Here is a 20,726-nt window from a genome sequence, read left to right as displayed (position 1 = left end):
GTTGCGTACCAATGATTGTTCTTTTATATTGCTAAAACATACGAAAGCGACACATACACCAAGGAAGGGAAATTACAATTCTCGCAGTTTAAAATTCGATTCTTTTGGTGATATCACAAAAATGAATTTCTTCTGTTCGATAAAATACTTAGCGATGGTTAAGAAATCGTTCGAACGCTAAAAATTGAACTCACCTGAATATCATTATGTAATATGACTGGTAGTAAAAGAATTGGTGCTAAAAATACAGTAATCGATCTCCAGTAGACGACAATAAATGTGCATAACCGCTGCGACAATGGTATCCTCCGTCTTTCTATATTTATTCTGTAACGATTGAAAAAATATAAAAATAAGATAAACATCACGAGAAAATCTTTTTCGCAATTTTCGTCTTTATTATTTATTTACAGAGAGCCAACATTCCTTTGTAATATTCGGTTGTCCCAACCCAGCAATTTTGTTTTTTCTTTTTTTAGACAGGAGAAAATTAAAAATAAAATGTTCATCGATTGACAAAGATTTGTTGTGAAAAGAGGCTTTTCGTTTGATAATTATCGCGTTAAGCAACACATTGAACCCACCTTGCCAGCTAAACCGTTCAAGGTTCATACGATATACCGAAATAATTGAAAACGTTTTTTCGTTTTCTGTTTTTTCTTTCTAGTTCTACTGAAAAGTCAAAACAACATTTTGATTCTAATCTGGATAGACAGTTGATTACGATTTTGTTTTGTCAAATCACACCTTTGACGAGTTGCTTCACCTTCTCCATTCACAACCGGTTGATTGTCTTCCGGATCGGATGTATGGACTTTTTGAAATTGATGTCTTGCCATTTTAACGGTTTGAAAATCCAGTCAAATTTTTATTCCATTTTTACTACGACCCGGTTGTAACGAACGATTCGACACAAAATCTACCTATAAACTGACTCAATTCAATGTGTGGTTCTGCCACATGGTAAATTTTTTGTTGTTGCAATACGTTTTATTTAACGTAGAATTACCTTGTCTGTAATATCACTGAGACATTGGTCGTTTAAATATTTCGTAGATTAGATACCTGCACTTGTTCAAATAACAGAAATTATGACGAAAAACGAGATATACATTCGGCATTTATTAGACTGAATAAATGAACCAGTTTATGTCGTACACTTCAATATAGAGGCGGTGCTGGAGTTTACAATTGAGACAAGCAATTAAAAAATTTGTGCAGCTGCAGACAAATATTAATTGTCGATTTTCGGAGACGAGCTACTTTTAGTTGTTGCGCATTTCAATCAGCAGAGAAATGGAAAAGACTGAAAAATCCAACCACGAATTGATTAAGAAGTGGCTTGCAGCAAAGCTAACGTAAGTGACTTATTGCAGAAAATTATGAGCGTAAAGGAGGATCGTGCAGTTTTCCACTCATATTTTTCCAGATTTTTCAAACACCTACTGCCTGTCTCAATTTCTTGAACTTTTTACTCCCCCTGAAAATCGTATGATTCTCTGTCAACCCCAAGATGACAAGCTTTTGAGAAAAGGTAGCCTCGGAACGCTTCACCGGTATGACTTTAAGACTACACTAAACACCAATAATGTGTCTAATCTACAGTTATACATAATGTATTACGCTCGGGGCTCGAGTACCCATTTTATCGATCGTCGTTTGTAGGTTTTCTGCAACTCACTGCAAGCAGAAGTGCCTTGACCACCTCCATTTTTTTTAATAAGAGATTTTCTCAAAAATGCTTACCCCACTACATCGTCCCCGTTTCGATGGGCGTCTTTTTCAGACATTTTGGCCACGGGTTATCTGTTGAATAGAAAACACATTTATTAGAACTGCTGCCATTAGTTGATTACTGTTATATCAAAACAAATTGGTAGAGTTGTGTGAAAGGTGAAGGAGATAACTGATAATACTAATTAAAGTAAGTTACTGTTAAAGCTTTAAAGAGCTTTTATGCAACTCGGCATCATAATGTTCGTAAATTACGAACTTTAGATGCCTCTGTCGCATAAAACGTTGCATGAATCTCGGCGCAAAGTACTTTGTTAGGCTCACGATGTGTATTACACATCTAGAGCCTAATAAACTACTTTGCACTCGATGTCATAAATAACTATTGTAAACTTTGACCTATTCTTTCAAATTCCAGTGACGTATTAAAAATTTTTAATGGAACTGCGACAAACTCGTCAATACCCTCAACGTGCTCTCATAGCCAGTAACAAAATTAATTTACTATAATTGTTTAGTCTTCGTTACGGTAGTAGACTAAATAAACACCTCGTCGTCTGATAGTGACAGAATATTTCTATTTCGAATTCTATACATTACTACCCAGAAAAATAATTGCTGGCGGGTAAAGATCACATTTCATTTATTTCTAGAACTGGTTGTTATCCAATCCCATAGCAAAAATAAATCTTAATAAATAATTAATCGTAAGACAGCGAAAATTGTGTCGTACGTTGTGCCTTATCAGATTTCAAGTTCTCAAGGAATGTAGTCTTTATGCTAGCTATTATAGGTATTTGGAGAAGCGAGACGCTAACAAAATTTCGATCCCTGTTGGTATGACAATTTCTGATAGTTTCTCAATATCGTAGTACTCAATTTTCCTTGACTAGGGAGGGAAAATGAACTTTCCGTCATACTACACTCGAGAAATAATTTGATCTTTCGTATAACGATGAGTAAAAGTACCTCGGGCTAAAGCCCTCGGACACTTTCACTCGTCAGGATACGAAATATCAAATTCCTTCCCTCCGGATATACACAATTTACTGTCGGAAAGAAGACAGTTGCCGAAGCTTGCGGTTCAAAACCACATTTGGGAGTTGGCTTTTATCACAAAATTGTAACCTCATGTAATGAATTACTTTCTCAGCATCCAATGTAACCAGCTCTTCCCATGGAGTGGCAAAATGTTGTTTTTAGTCGACAACCATCGACGTTCATTTACAAAAAGAAAAAAATCGACGCACTTCAAGCATGAGTCATATTCTAAATAGAGGACTGAACTGGACAGTGTACCAAGCAAATATTGACACTGTAAAAAGGTAATACGAAATAGTATTCTATTTGGCAGCTGTCACTACGATCAGTCATGCTTGCAGTGCGTTGGAGGAGTGCAAAAGAACCCCTTGCTTCAATTCTAGCTCGAAGTTAGAGAATGGTCTAACTGTTATTCCCCGTGTCACTAACGATGAATGTATAACAGAGTTTAAAAAATAGTAAAAATGTGTAAACGATACAAACAATAAATATTTATGATCCATGGCTTTTTAAACAAAATCAGGCGTGGTATGAATGAATGTTGTAAACATGTAAAGTCAACAAAAGATTATTTTTTTTAAATATTCTATCTTATACTCAATCAACATGAAAATTTGTGCATATCATTTGTCTCATTGACATCACAATAATTCCAGCCATAAAAAATGTGCAATAAACAAAACAAAATCACATGCAAACAGAGGAGGAAGCAATTTGAAAAACTTGTGAAGCGAAAATATTTTCATCGCCATAATAGTCATTGTCTATGCACTTATTGGGATTATAATCAAATAAAAATTTTGATTTTTCGAAAGATTATGTACGTTTTTGCTGGTTTAGAAAAAAACTATAATTTTTGTTGCATTTCATTTGATTCGACTTAGACCTTTGCGCCAACCAGCCACGGAGATTTAGCACGTCAAAATACTGTGTAGTCGATCGGTTGACTAGTAGATTACACTGGATGATGCGTAAGGAATTCATTAGCTGTAGTAACAATTCTGTGATAAAAACAAGCTCACAAGTGTGTCTTTTGAGAAACAAGTTTCTTTAACTGCCTTTTTGACTACACTCGTCAAAAAACAGTTACCGACGCAAATTGCGCAAAAACTCACAAATATCAAAAGGTTGTTTCAATACCCTCTCTAGCAACCTAACTACATTTTTTAAGGTGGTAAAAATGCAATGTAAAATTAGAAATTAGTCAACAGTATATGATACTGCATAGGAATCAGGTGTTATTTTGACAGCGTCAAAACGACGTTTGTTTGCTAGAGAGTGTATTGGTTGTTCCCGAATTAATGGCTTTTGTAGCAGCATTTAATGTATTTTCATTTTTTGCCTGCCCTACGTGAAAGTGGAAAAGAAAATCGCATAAAATGTACAGTAAAAATATACCTCATGTAATGGACTTTTTCGCAGCAAACCGCTTTGTAATAGTCACCTTTCGTGTGGGGCGGGCAATTAAACCTTTTTCGTCTGTTCAGTCCGAGTTTTACTAATTTAAACATTCATATTCTTCAGTTAGTAGAGTTCACAAGGTGGCGATTTTGGATGGAAACTTCTCCGACAACATCAACAATATAGACTAACTACTACATCTCTGGAATTGCTCAACCAATTTTCATAAACTTTTTCTCCGGAAAGGCCTTTATATAAAATAAATCCGACCAATGCTTCGGAAAAATAACACGAAACGATACAAACACTTTTCACACAGAATATATGTACTTTTTATTAACAGTAAGTCCACAACAGCGTATACGCATCAAAATGAAATTTTTATTTTATTTTAAAATAAAATGAAAATGAATCGATTGCGGACACTTCTAAACAACATAACATATCAAAGGCCTGCTTCACTTTCCTAAATTAAATTTTGTTAGAAGACAACATATTTCAAATGAGTGATTGCACTCATTCAACGCACTTCAAGCAAAAGTGACCTTAGTCGACAGCTGCCAAATTTTGAAAAGAGCAAATATCTTGTTCAAATCGTCCACTGTCACTTTTCAGCCTTCTTCTTTCATCCTACATAGACTTATGCCAGAATTAGCTTCGGTGCTAGAGAGAGCACTGCTGAAGCCTGAAGTGGCAATCAACAAAGAATTCATGAATGGCATCAAAGACAATTTGCAATAGATTAGATACTGATCCCTGATCTCTGAGTAGATTTTGCAAACAATATGACGTTGTTCGACGACATACAATTTTCTTTATCAATCATTCCAAACTCAAAACTTTTCAGTAGTCGAACTATGAAACCACCATGCTATCATTACGTTAGATAATGAACTTGATACGCTCAGAAATTACATAACGTTTTCTATCGCAAAGCACTTTGACCACCTACATCTACAGTTGTAATTTTAGCAGAGGTATTTCTGTTTTATGTCAATTTTAAGTATAAGTATTTCAATCATACCACTCACCACAAGAATTTTTGAAAATTATATTTCACGTACACCGTTTCAAATTTTCGATCACAATAATTTGTGGTTTTTGGATTACAGTTAATTTAGGTTGAATTATTAGAGAGCCACTATTCGGCTGTTGGTACAGTATTGTGTGGTAAAGTATCACAATGTTGCAACAAATTAGTGAAACACTTTTCACTATTGTTTGCTTCCTTAATGTATTCCGGATGTATAAACAATAATTGGGATCTCTCATGCTGTCGCATTTATTTCACATTAAGTCAAGAAAGAGAATTTAGTGCTGAGCGTATGCTCACAATGAAAATTGGCTCGCAAGAAGAAAAAAAAAAAACAAAATGTGGATCATAAACATTGCGGATAAGCCATTATGGTTCGTTAACATCATAATTAAATGCTTTGTTCAGTGCTATGAAGTAAGCCAATTTCGTAAATTTTTGACATTTCTCCCATACATTAAATGTCAAAAGTTTATGAAATTGACTTATTTAATAGCACTTCTCCTAACACGAACTATGGATTAATAAAGTGAGTAAAGTGATTCTTTGCAGGTCGGTGGAAAGTCTTTATTTTACGTCGGGTTGAAGAATGAGTAAAAATTTTCTTCTGCCTCTAACTCTTTACGTTACGAATATAGTCGAAAGTTCGCTCTGCTTTTTATTTTAACGGCCGTCGCATCGTCGAATGAGGGTTGCTAACAATTTCAGAATTTTAACTTAATGTACAGTCCAGCAGGGCTGGGTTAAGACTTCGCAAGCCACTGCGCTATTTCGTTTCAAGCGCTAAATATACATATATCGTTAAAATTTCGAGCGCCAGTTTTCGCCAGTTTTATCCAGCATCAGGGGGCTAAGCCCCTAAAGCCCATCGTGTTAACACGGCTCTGCAGTTCAGGTGCAGTCATACGCAAACAATAACAATATCCGTCAATTTTAGCATGAAGCCTGAACTGCATTCGATAAAAGCATGCAAAAACATCTTTTCGATAGAAAAACAAAAAAGGCCGAGCAAACAGCCGTGAACCAGACATTTCATCTCATAATTACATGTATCATACCATACGAATTGGTTAATTGCTATTCTGAATTGAAAATTATAGCAACAAAACACATCATCTCATTATAATTTATGTGGCATGGCATCACTGTCGCGTTTCATCTCGACGAAGCGTGTGCTCCAAATAATTATGTACGACGAAAATGTTAGATATCAAGAGTTTGATGGCTTTTCGCTTCAATCAATGACATTGTATAACATCATGTCTGCGTACAATTTTTTTTTTTACATATACCGTCTATTATATATGCCGTAACCGCACACAAGGTCAGACAGCAGTGATAAATGATAAAAAAATATCACGCGTGATGTTGAGGAAATGAACTGGCTATTTTGTTGATCAGGTTATTTTCTTTTCGATATTTTTTTTTGCAATGCGGAAAAGACCCTATCTGGACTTGTTGTGAATGTAAACAGCCTTGATTATCGGGAGCTGTCACAACCAACATTTTTGCAAAAATATATTGGTAACAATTTTTGGGAAATACTTGCTTGAGATAACAAATCGCTGATGACCATCAGCGACTATTTTTGGAAAAACATTTTTCCCTCATTTTCTTTAATTTTCCTGAAGTTTCCCAAAAAAATGGAAAATGTGGGAAAATTCGAGAAAATTAAAAAAAAATGTCAGGAAAGGCCTTCCCAAAAATAGTCTCTGATGACTTCAGAAGCACATTGTAAGACAATGGGTGAGATAATAATAAAAAAATGTCCAGCAAATACCCTTGTTGAATTAAAGGTTCACTGGCACAACTGTGATGCACGACATCGAATTAAAATTTAGTACAAAACAGATGGAAGATTTTGATGGACAAAATCGCGTAGTATGATAGCTATACCTTTTCTCTTCGACATTTAACAGATTTTGGACTTTTGTTCACTAAATCGCTCAGACCTGAGATATTCACAAGATTATCCGTTTGGCAGTTAAGTACGCCACTGTTAACCAACAGTCTTAAAAAACCACTTAAACCATTTATGAAAATATGTTACGACATCAAGGACATTGAGTCTAGGTTGGTTCTATGCAACCTGTTCTCAGGCCTTAAAGTCTAAATTAAAACAGTTTATTAATGGAATTGGAATGTGAAAATTTCGTTCTAAAGTCACTTGACTGTAAACACAATTGTGGACATGTTGGACTGACAATTACGAAACCCTAACCAACATAAGCAGTGTAGTACCCACAAAAATTGCGAAAACAAACTCGTTTTGATAGCGTAGGCATCAAGAGCATTAAAAATTATATTGCCGTGGATACTAATCACGCGGGCGAATCGTTATCGCTGCTAATTCAGATTTCGGACGACTCCTATTTTCTCGCAAATATTTTCAATTCATATATTTCCCTGGTCAGAGAGAAATAACAGCCGAGAAGTGGTCAGATTTTTTTCCATTATCTCGATATAGCGCGATATGTTGTCGGAATGATTTTAATCTCCAATTTGTGTAGACTTATTTTTCAAATTGATAAGCTAAGCTGTACCATAAGGTCGATTCGATTTATTTTCAATTTAAACAAAAGTACAATGGTTAAAATGCTTGGGCTTATCGGTGATGATGTATGTTCGTCACCAACGTCAATATACAATTTATATTATTTGCTTGAACGAAACGGTCTAAATGTGATGACAACAACAACAACAAAACTTATTAAAGAAATGTGGAATACGTTTTGTTGGAACAAACAGCGGTACAGGGTGTTGTGAAAGAGCAATGAATCAATTTCTAACTATAATGTCTAACGGTCAATGATAAGAGAAGGAGTCATTAGACAAATGATCCATTCGCCAAGTGTATGCGGCCGGTAGAGGCGCCAAATTTTTTTCGTAGACCTTATTTGCTGCTTATTTTCATGTGGAGCAACTTCACTTTTGTCATTTTACAGCGTCAATGTCATAATAGTGAAATTGGTTCACATATGAAAGTAAGCTCAATGAAATCAGTAATTTTGTGACAGAATGTACTAAAAGATAATAGATAAGGAGAAAGCTCTACCACATTCTTGATTGTAGCCCTCCTCTTCCCTTGAGACTTGTAAAAAACCTGTTTTTCTTCAATTCTTCCATACAAAAATTATTTTTCCAGCTCTGAGCTCGCCTTGAAAATCTTGTCTGGCCACTTTCCAGACCTTAGGTTCTAAAGATCATTATCGGATTGTCGGACAACTTTCTACTTATTACGAACTTTCTGAACATTGACAAAAAAGATTTTTGAATTGATTGGACATTTGACCACTATTTCGTCACATAGAAACTGAAGGTCTAACGCCGCACCTCCGATACCTATTCTAATCACATTTTTGCAGCGTAGGAAGCCTGCATCTGTGCAAATCAACTAATGTCTCATCAAATTCATCGAAAAGAATTCCCAAGTGTTCCAAAGACTTGTTCAAATATTAACTCCGAAAATACACAGCCATTAAAAACGTTCTCGTAATCGCTTTCTTCATATTTACTTAACACAAGAAATCTTACTCATTTAGCAAATATTTTCGGATTATATTACGTTATATCAATGAAAAAACGGACTTAGACTAAACATACAGTGCAATAAAGTATATCAACAAATTTCGCATCTGGATCATTGTACTGTCATGGATAAAAAATTCCTTCGTCAAAATGTAATCAATTGATCTGTGAATTGGGATCCCTGCTCAATTTATTGATTTATTTATGGCACAATAACAATCTATAAGTGCATCGTGTAATTGCACGACGAACACGCAGTAAAACAGTCAAGCTAATTCTATTAAAGCGAAAGTGGTGGCATCATATTAACTGTTATTAGAACTTTGATTAAGCACTTACGATAACACAGTGTCAGAGTGTGTTAACCCATTTTTCTGTCTATGTATAGTTCAAAGCAATGTGGGGAATATATTCAACCGATAAGACCTTGAACAAATATAATGTAGAACAACAGAGCAACGACAATAACTAACGTTCCATGGAAAATGTTAGTGAATAATTGAATCGTTAGTCTGAAGTGGCGATTTGTCCCATTTTACTTCCCTTACACACAGTCAACCAAATAGAATAGTAAATATTTTCGAAATGTCTTACAATGGAACGCACACGCTCTGCGTGTATCATTTATTATTGATTGTAAGTTTCACAATTCTGTCGTGTTAATCAACAATATTGTAAGTTTTGTTATTAACTGATAAATTGATTATATATCGTAATTTCCTGTAATTCATCTTAGTGTAGTCGGTACGTACACGGTTGTTATAATGAAAGTGAATCGATTTATTACTCGTTTCAATGACCCAATTATTTTGGGAATTACTTTTCAGGAATGAAGAGAAAGTAAAGGTCAAGGTGTCACAACAGTAACGACCGCACAGGCAAAAATTAAATTACAGGTTGCGACTATAATATCGACTTTCAATTTACAGTTATTTTCAGTTATTTTCAGTCATTTTTGTCTGAATGTTTAATTTAGCTGAAGAAACTAGCTGCGGTACGTTTATCAATATTCTATATACTTTAGACACGTGCGTAACCACTAAACCACGTGCGTATACTATTACACTCTTATAAGTAACTGATACTATGCACAATACTTTCCAGCTAATGGATGCAGCAAACTAAGACAAAAAATGTAATTCGCTTGAATTTCATTTATACCTTGTCTCTAGCTCGAACAAAGTTGTGTAGCTTTAGTCTCAATGTCTAAATAGAGGTCGTCATAAACAGGAAGGATGTGTTTAACCTACAACCACTGTATTAGAAATCTATTATTGCAGTGACGTGTGAAAGTGTGATATTTACGGCTTATTTAGTAACACTTATTAGGAAACTTTGCTCCGGTCACCATAACCAGCTGAAACAGATGTGTATTCTTTGCCAACCCACATTAGAAACGGATAGTCATCTGCTATCGACAACGACGTCAAGAATAAATGATAAACTGCTAGTGTTTCATTATATAACGACGTTTAAAAAAAATATTGAAGTAATAGATTGTGTATCTCACACTCTAAAATATATTTAGCCCAAATGAAGTAATAGATTTTAATAATTTTACTACTGACATCTAGGTACTAATTCATTTCTGCAATGATGATTCCTAAAAAAGGCATTTTCTGAGATAAAAAGTGGGGACTCTTGGAAGGTCAGAAAGTTATCAATGAAAAGAACCGTTACATGAGTTATTAAATGTCATAAAAAATGGAGTTTTCCTCCCCAACTTTTTGTTTCAGATTTTTAGGTATTTTTAGGGGTCAATATCTTCTTAAATTTTATTTACGTTTTCACACCATAATACGCACTTCATTAATTAGTGGAGGCCTGTCCATATCTAGGCAATAATTATTCTTTCAATCAAAAAATATGCATCGAAACCGGCTCAAGATCCACAACGATATTAAAACGAGTCGGCCAAAATCAAGGTTTTTTCTATTAATTTTTCTAATCCATCGTGTTTGTTATTTAGTTGCAATTATATTGTGTTCGGCGTTCTATAATGTAGTCGCTGCCACAGATTAGTAAAACTTAGATATTGAAAAATGCACACGCAAAGGCGAGTCAAGCTGTACACACGTATACACAATAATAATATTGAAATATAGAGATAAATTTTGCGAAAACCTTCGAATTAAACAGATAAACTTGAAATTCGCAATTTAATCTAATGCATTAGAACGCGCGAAAAACACAAAATGGAATGCTGTGCAGTTCAACTTTGAATTGTGAGCTAGAATAGTTGATCAGTTTATTTTCAATTGGACTAACCTACTTCTATTCGGTTACTTCAGACAATCCATTGTTTTAAAATTTACATTGTGTATTCTACATAAGGGGACATTCACAAATTACGCACGCTCTTAAGGGGGGAGGGGGGGTTTGACAAAAGCGTACGCTTCATACATTTTTGAAATTTTCTCCATACATTTTCGCGTGCAAGGGGGGAGGGGGGGGGTCTAAAATTTCGAATTTGGTGCGTGCGTAATTTGTGAATGGCCCCTAAGTACAGACTCTACATTCTGCACCTAAGTAGATCCTCTAACACATAAAAAATCGGTTTTTGCATGCCTAATGGTTTTACTTGTATATTGTTTCTCTCTGACGCTAATAAAGACTGACTTCGATTGTAAGTAATAAGTACAATAAATATGCTAAAGACACGCTTCCAAACGCACATACATACTGCACACACTACAATATGATTATAGAGAAGAAAAAAGAGTCGAAGAACTCTTAACTCTCTTTCCGATTTATGAATTAATTTGGAATCTTACGGTGCGGTTGAATGAAGTATTGTTAGTATGGTTAATGCAAAAAAATTATTTTGAATTGCATCCTTCGGTGCATCAGAGCCATACCACTCAGGCTACAATGATTGATACAAAGTGTGTGTTGGAGAATTGATTTTTGTTGCAATCGGTAGGAGCTGGAATTCTAATAACAACAATACAAAAAAATTGACTGCATGGGTGTAAAAGAAGCTGGTAAACATGTCTTTCTGTCAGTATGACTACTTACAACATCTATCACCCATGAATCCCCATGTATATACACGATCTTACGAAAATCGTTATTTTTAAACTACGAGCTGGTGTTGAGTTGAAATTTCATTTCAACTATGATTCGCTAGACTTTTTCGTGAGCAAATCGGTATAGTGTTCGATAGAGCACTGTATCGAGTACCATTGTCGCCATGGCCTGATGGAAAATGGTATTTTCGAATGCAAAACGTCGAAAGACGTATCAAATTTTCTAACAGATCGAAACAGTGGTCGAAACGTCTTATCATTACAAGCTTCCATTACATCCTTGGGGCCAAGTTTTTCTACAACGACAATTAGAATTCTAACCCACACTGATTGCAAAACCACAATGATCACTTTCACTACATAAAAGGTCCCTGACCGTGATTTGCGAACGCGAAAACCTGACCGTGATTTGCTTATGTACTTGTAAAATAAATTATACCGCAAATCACGATTCTTTTGTACCTTGATTTGCGGAATGATTTTTTTAACCTTTTGGAAAACCTCCAAATATCGGTGTCTATTGAACTTCATATAAAATACCACAAAATATTAAACTTAATTAAAGACATTTTTCAATTATTCATTAATCATTGATTAATTACGAAGCCAAATGTTCAATCTTCACAATAAAGTTAGCCCCTACTCCTGGATATCAAAGGATTCCAAGAAAATAACGCACAAAGTTAAAAATTGTCACAAATCACGGTCAGGGACCTTACTTCGTAGCTTAACTGCCGTGGGTTCCAGTGCTCCAAATGGTGCGGTTAAAAAAACAAATTGTGGAGCCTTGTTGAGTCCGGGTCAAAAGTGCATTCTCCATGTCAATAACACTTCATTCAACCGCACCGTGTATTTTTACGGAGGAACTTGAAATGTTACTGGTAGACTCCGCTGTTAACAATATTTACAAACGCACGCATAAAATGAAAAATACCGCTGCGGACCTTGAATCAACCGTTGTATTTATCATTAAAATACATATTTAGGTGTGCAGTTGCAGTTCGAGCATAATACTTTTCCGAACAATAAATGTGTCTAAGTGGAACAAGCATGCAGGTAGAAATCGAAGTCGTAGGTTGGACAACAATGAAAAAGTTAAACGAATGTTGGATGATGATGTGTGCTGAGCGAAACTATACGGTTGGTTTGCAAATAAAAGGATACGTTTGTCCGGTTCTATGAATATTTATGAGCTAATCTGTTACTTGTGCAGAGAACAGATTAACTGACTTATTTTCCAGGAAGATTTGTCAATTGTGGGAAAATATATTGCGCGAGACATTTTAGTGTACCATCAACTCATGCATCGACGGAAATAGTAAGACCAGTGGCTTATAAAAATAATGTTTCATGTGTTATGTTGATATAAAAATGTACGACGACGCAGGACAAAAACAGATAGAAATAGAATTAATCCAAGAGACCTACAATTCAAGTGAGTTGACTTTACATTCACTCAAAGCTCCACTATGATCTAAAGATTCCGTCTGTTCCAATGAATGTGAATATAAGTTTATCATTATCACTAGCATTACGAGGAGACTCGCTGTTCAATTCGATGAATTCACATGATTTTACGTAGACAAAATTTATAATCGCCATGAATTGCATATTCGTGTGCATCACAGCATACCGAAATATTTCGTTCAAGTTCAATTTTAATTTAGAGTAGACTAAAAAGTTGCTTCTAATGACTTTATCTCTGTGCTAATTGAGAGACGAATTTCTGTAAATTTCCAAATTACATTTGGCTAGGTTCGACTTGCAATAATCGATTCGGTCACTATCAGATACAGAGACAAAGGTCAAAAAATGGTTTCTCTTTGACCATGATTTTTCGACGTGCGAATGCATGATGCTCATTTATCATTGAAAGGAAAATGAACTCAGTTTCATTTTTTCTTTAAATCCACATTGTCTTTGCGGTCATTCCACATAATTGTAGCATTGCGCATAAATTAATCGCTGATTTAATCACCTGTTTCCTTTTCGCTTTGTAAAATTGTATCACATTGTATGTATCGCATGTATCACATTGCGCTATATTTGGAATCTTAACGACCACTGCGAACTTGAAATATTTTTCGGACGCAACCAAATTTCATAATTTTAAATGTCTGCTTTTGATAGGAAGTGAAAATTGAAGGTCTGTTTATTGTCCACAGCCCACGTATGCATATGATGATACTAACACTTTTCTATGAATTTATTTAATAATCCATTGTGTGTCGCAGCAAATGCGGCCAGTGTAACACGAATAAGGTCGTTCGATAAGAAAGAAGAAGTATAAAGCGAGTATTCAATAATTGTCGAAGAAAATAGAGTGAAAATACCAGGTTCGACTATGATTTTGTATCCAAACAATGAATCAATTAATTTTACATGCGTCGAAAACCGTACTTTTCATGTCTCAAGCACTTCTTTCAACGCCCTCAGCATGTAAAATCCATTACATAACTTAAAAAAAAATGAAAAGTCTCGTTCTCGTGTGTTTATTGACCTCGGCCTCGCCTCGGATCAAAAAATTTACACGAAAATTTCACTTTTCATCTTTTTATCCCTAGTCATGTAAAATATTATTGCAACAGTTTCTACAAACTAAACTTGTGGACGAAAAGAAAATAGGACATGCCAAGAAGAGCGAAGTTTGCGAGTGCTGCAAATTCGCTCGAGCTGAATTCTTGCATTTTTTCCATAAGTGAACACTAGTTATTAACGTATCTGTTGTGGATATACCACAATGCGTCCATTAACTAAGAACGCACATCGATTCAGGGACCTGAATTTTACTGAATGCTGTTTTGAGCTCCCAATAGGTCCCTGAATCGATGTGCGTTCTTAGTTTTTGGGTGCATTTCGGAAAAACTTCTTTTTTATTGAGGAGGGGCGTGACCTATTGAGGGGAGAAAATAAGGCAAAACACAGCGCGGACATGAAATAGTATATTTTGTACCCAGGACTAAAAGTCTTTTTTAGCGTGTGAGTGAGAGGTTTACAAACAGAATCGAAGAAGAGGTCTCGAATCGAATACGCTCGAATAAGACTTTTGGTCCGTGATACGAATAATATGAAACATTTTATGTTGATCTAAGGAAGAACGTTGGAAATTTCATTTTTACGGATGACTTAGAGACTTTTTTTTCACGTGGTGAACAAATAACTATTTGTCACCGCATTCGAGTGAGTAAATACGAGGTTCTAAAAGAACATGTTAAGACAGCGGCTACGAAGTTTATATGAAAAATGCAACTTAAGAAAAATAAAGTTCCAAATTTTCCTAAAAAAAACAATTTCTTCAATTCGATTTCACACAAAATCTGTACTGAGTGCGTTTATCAATTTCGGTGCCACCCGCCATCGTGGCTGTCTTAACCTGTTCTTTCAGGACCTTGGTAAATATTTATATATGCAATCGAGTGATGATGAGTGACGATGCTAGCGTCGCTATATATAAAGTCAAAGCTTTGTTGCGGGAACAAACATTTTACCAATTTTTCCCGTGTACAGTTTGTTCACATTAAGAAAACACACTTTGACATTTCCTTGGAGCTTTAAAAGTCAACGATGTTCTTTGTCGATTAAGTGTGCACTTCAGTCTATAATATTTTGGCGCAAAATTTGAATTCAAATTTTGCGTTCAAATATCATAAACTGGAAACACTTAATTGACTGAGAACATCGTTGACTTTCGAAACTCTAAAAAAAACTCAAATATTTTTAGAACTGAAAAAGGGCCAAAAATAGAGATGAGCGGGCCGACGTTTTTTCAATACCCGACCCGACCCGGCCCGATCCAATTTTTTGAACCCGAGCCCGACCCGACCCGAGACTTTTCTCTTCGAGGACCGACCCAACTCGACCCGAAAAAATCATCGGCCCGACATGACCCGACTTTTTTTTACTATAAGAAATTTACTGAAAAATCATTTTCTACGCATAAAAGCTTTGCAATAATCTTATACGCGAAGTAAAATAATAAAATAAGTTAGTGTTTCATGCTTTATAGGCTTATATTGGCTTACTTTAAATTTGTATTTCTAAGTCGGGCCGGCCCGAATTTTTGTTTTCAAAGCCCGACCCGACCCGGCCCGAATGAATTTTCAAAACCCGGACCCGAACCCGATCGGGCCGGGTCGGGTCGGGTCGGGCCGATGTATTTCGGGCGGCCCGCTCATCTCTAGCCAAAAATTCTTTTCCACAAAATTTGGAATTTGTGAGAATATGAAAAAAAAAAAACAAATTTTGACCTGCAGGAGGAGAACAATTACCAATTTTAAAACATTTGAGTAGATTCACTCGGGTGTGTGGTATGAATAACCTCAACGGGAGGTCGTTGAAAATGTGACTTCCTTATTTTCTCCCACTGTGCACAAAAATCAGAATCAATCCCGATTTGGATCAAGTATCGCTAAAATTAATAATTAACAAAGCTTCAATCGATTCAAAGATTCTAACATTAAAGGGACACTCCACGAAAAGACAAAAATTCTATCTCAAAACGATCAGTTTGGTAATTTTATACTCTTTAACAGTCAAGCATTTTTGACCTATTCATATTTTATCACAATTTGGATTTAATTCCATGCTCAAATAATCTTTCCGAATGAAAAAAAGCAAATTCTGCAAATTTGAATGCTGTTAATTTATATCAACAAAATATCAACACCTCCGTAAATAAAATTTCCTCACGTTGCATCACCTAGACATTTAGTTGTTAGAACAGACATGAAAGAATTTAAGATATTTATAACATTCAAAGCGCCTGACGGCTAATCAAAGTGTCGATCGATGGATGATTTATTTTATCATCAATGTCGTAGATAACGTTAAGACGATAAAGGTAAGTTGTAGTCATGCAGTATTTTTACTAAACTATTTGTACCAAGAAACGTTTTCAATTCGGCAGACATAATTCATACCATATCGTCCTAAAGTGTTACACGATTCTTATCACATTCCCATTCGTAATAAGATCCTAAATCAATTCAAAATATTTTTTTTGCGTCAAAGATTCATCATTACCCAATTCAACCATGTGTGCTCCCACAGTTTTGGTCTATCAAGAAAAATCGAGTGAATTTTTTTTTCTCCTAAAAATAACCGAAAATGTTTATTTATATCATTAGACGTATGAGCGTATGTAAATATAGCAGATTTCAATGTCTAATTAAACTCTCTGACTGGCTCTTTTTCATGGAAACATTGTTCGGAATGGGAGAATTCCATATGGTTTAAATACTTTGTGAAATCAGAATGTGTGCTGTGCATTTTGAAGCCATATAGCACACAATACGATCAATATAGAAAGAAATTTAGGCTAAAAATTGTTAGAATAAAAAATAGTCAAAAAATTTACCATAAAATGATTCCTTGCTTTCGAATAAAAAATAAAACTTTTTTTTTGTTTGAATTTAAAAAAAAAAGTCAAATGAAGTCAACGTCCGCTCTCCATGCGCAAATAAATGTGAACTATTCAACAAACGCAGTTGCAACTTTTCGTATAAATTTAATATCTCAAATTCTTCTTCTTCAGTTTAAACGCACAGCACCAGCACAATAATGTTTTACGACACACACCGAATGCGCGCAACAATTTCACTTTCCTTTTTGTAAGAAAAAATCTAATTCTAAAATTTATGTTCTGCCAAACTGATATGAGCAAATTAAAAAATAAATAAAAATCGAAATTAATTAACAAAACGTGTCCTCTCCTCTCACTATCTTTCTTCAAAAATTAAACCGGACAAAAACTGAATTTACGTTATACCGGATCGAAATGAATGATCAACAATATTTCGGTCATAAAATTAAGACCAAACGAAAAAAAATTAAACTTAAAAAAAAATCTAAAACTTATCAACTAAAGTAAACGAAAAACTGATTGAAATTAAAATTATAACTTCAAAAATATAGTCGCAGACACTCTCCGGTCCGCCACTAAACAACGACCAAGAACAAATAACGAGTGTGATGACTGAATGAATATTATTTCTTTTCGGATTCTCTTTCATGCAATTTCCAACCTTTTTACATGAGATTTTTTTTTTTCCTATTTTATTAAACGATAATGTTCAGATATGAGACACGTTCTCGGTTGGTTGTATTGATAATATAATATGACCGATACACACAAGTCATGTTGTGTTATACAAGTCGGATTTGAGAATGTGTTCTGCTTGTACAAACACAGAAATCGACAGAAATGATGTGTGATTTTTAATCATAGCCAAAGCGAAATAAAGTAACGTAAGCACATGGATAATCCCAAGGAAAAGTATACAATTTAATGGATAGGATAATATTTACGTATCGTTTTTTGACAACTGGGTCAATTGTTAGTTACCATTAGTAAGTGTTAATGGTTCGTTAGTGACATGTTTATCAAGAAACAATCACATAGGTACGATGTTTATCACATAAACTTGAGTTAATTTAGTCAGTCAACGATCGTTTGGTAAACAATAAATATTTAGGTGTCCATAGTTAAAACTAGTTGAGAAAAAAGTATAAAACCCCTTCCTTCCTTCCTGGTAAATAACAATTATTACCGCCGAATGTGAAGATCCAATGAACCTTAATCGAAATTTGTCCTTTGCGGTTTTCTATTTGTAACAGAGAAATGATATCAGATGGCGTTGCGCCGGTTAGGCGCCAGCAACGGCATCTGTTATCATTTCTCTAATTTTTATTCGATGCAACTCTTTATTTTGACACGTATGAAGCATGCGGCATGCTGCATGCCTCTTAAATGTACCATATATTTTATGTCGCCGCTCAAAGTCTAGTCCTTCAAAATAAATATCTTCGAATTTTCAACGTTTTCAATTTTTTATCGATGTAAAAATTAAATCCTAGCAAAAAATTGTTCTACTGTATTGCAAAAAACGTTACTACCTTTTTTACATTTGACAAAAAGGACAAGTGCTTGCAGCAATGTCTGCAGCTGTAAGAGGGTTAATTCACTTTATTAAAAAAAGGGGTTTGCCTTATATGCGTTGATTACATTTCAGACCGAAAAAAACTATAAAAAATCTGTTTCTCGGTCCATTCTATCCCATAGTTCAACTATGATAGTTGTGGAACGCTTCATTTCCGATTAATTCACAATTCACCAGCTGGTAAAGAACCATCAACCACACAGTGTTTGTATAGTAAGCAAAATGCGTCATCTATGAGTGTGTTTCTGAACCGACTGGTGAATTCAGCTGTCCCAAATCACTGCACATTTATTGCATAATGAAGTGATCTTTGAGTAATCAGTAAGTAGTTAACACAGAGTTACCTACATCATTTTCATGACCTTGTAAACGTCAGCCACGATCACAGCTGTCAAACATGTCGAAAAATATCGAATGAATTGAACGATTGATTTTCATGTAAGAGCCCGCACAATTTCGTTGATTAAAAATATCTAAGGTCCCTGACCGTGATTTGCGGACGCGAAAACCTGACCATGGTTTGCTTATGTAAATTTACATGTAAAATAAATTACACCGCAAATCACGATTCTCTTGGATCTTGATTTGCGGTATGATATCGGTCTCTATTGAACTTCATATAAAATACCACAAATCACAGACACCATAACGCATACCTCGATCCAATTAAAATATTAATGAAAGAAATTTTTCAATTATTTATTGATTAATTACGAAGCCAAATGTTCAATCTTCACAATAAAGTTATGTCCCAAGAAAATGACAATACCACAAATCACGGTCAGGGACTTTACCTAGCCATCGGCTGGAAGCTTCCAATATGACATGTGGTATCACGACCAAGCTCGCACAAAATATATCGTACGAAGCCGCTTAACTACACAGCTAAGTTTCATATTTGTACGAATAAAATTTCAGATCATAGACAAAAACCAAAACATATTTCGTTGAATTACGAAACATTTGAAGTGTTTTAAAATCAGTCAAAGTTATAGAGCTATATTGCAGTGTGTATATAGTACACTGTTCAAACCGTTCAAACATTCATGTTTTTTTTAGTAAACGGTTTTTTCGTATGTCTGGATTCAGATTCATTTTTACGTTACGAGTTCCGTTATGAACACAAGTATTGGTGGTGGATGGGAATATTCATATTGCTGTAATGTAGGTACTTGAACAACACAAGGTACGTACATCATCTTCTACATCAAACTTACATTTCGTTAGGTGATTAAAGTCAAACAACCCTTTGTGAATAAAAAAATGGATTATAATTTAAGGCATTCATTTTCTGCTTCACAAAAGAGTTAAAGTGCCAATTAATTTTCGATTCTTGCCCACTTCCTGTGGTTTTATCTTCTAGCCTATGCCTTTGATTGTAATTGTAATATTCCTTTTCATAGTCGTTTTAAACTTATTCCAGCGCGTTTGGGCCTATGAATTTTATTTTCCTAATTTAGAAAATGGAGTTTTCATCATTCAAGGAACCTGATCCACCCATAAGGTGAGACGTAGCAATTTGAAATGAGGAAGGTACCGCATATACTTTTTAGTTGATTTTCTTGAAAGGCTCGGAAAATAAAGGGACCCGTGTTTTTTTCTTTTCTCGAAAAAATCAAAATTCCAAAAATTATCACTGAAGTTGAAAAAAATTTAACACCCGATCACACCCGCCATACAAACATACTGGCAGGCTTCCACGTTATTCTGATTTTAATAACTTTATTCATAGATCACTCCAGTCGGCTGATGGTACATTATGCGAGAACCTCCTGGGATTTTCAGAGATGACAGAAAAAGAGTAGACGGTGTTACTTTGATACCATGGCGTAACGGTCAATCAATGGTTTGGGATGCAACATGCTCAGATAATCTGGCCCCATCGTATCTACATTTATCAAGCAAATCGCCCGGTCGAGTTGCAAATAAGGCAGCAAACGTTAAACTGAGCAAATATAAGAAATTGAAAGAAGACAATTACATAATCATTCCATTTGCAATAGAGACTCTAGGTCCATGGTG

General features: G+C 35.0%; 1 protein-coding gene across 2 annotated transcripts in view; it reads right to left on the bottom strand.

Annotated features, from left to right (window-relative positions):
• LOC119076434 (protein I'm not dead yet) overlaps positions 1-17,685 on the bottom strand; it is a 29,161-nt gene extending 11,476 nt beyond the window's left edge. Inside the window, exons 1-4 of one of the 2 annotated variants that reach the window (XM_037183184.1) lie at positions 17,667-17,685; positions 17,123-17,415; positions 1,747-1,806; positions 195-327 (exon numbers count right to left, since the gene is read on the bottom strand). In XM_037183184.1, coding sequence (XP_037039079.1) covers positions 195-327; positions 1,747-1,790 — 177 coding nt within the window. In that variant the 5' untranslated portion in view covers positions 1,791-1,806; positions 17,123-17,415; positions 17,667-17,685. Of the gene's footprint in view, positions 1-194; positions 328-747; positions 933-1,746; positions 1,807-17,122; positions 17,416-17,666 lie in introns of those variants that run through there. The other variant, XM_037183183.1, reaches the window with a different exon arrangement.
• Positions 17,686-20,726: the final 3,041 nt, after the last annotated feature.

This window comes from Bradysia coprophila, unplaced genomic scaffold (genome assembly GCF_014529535.1).
Source record: "Bradysia coprophila strain Holo2 unplaced genomic scaffold, BU_Bcop_v1 contig_232, whole genome shotgun sequence".
Lineage (NCBI taxonomy): Eukaryota > Metazoa > Arthropoda > Insecta > Diptera > Sciaridae > Bradysia > Bradysia coprophila.
This window is presented reverse-complemented; position numbering and strand designations above follow the sequence as displayed.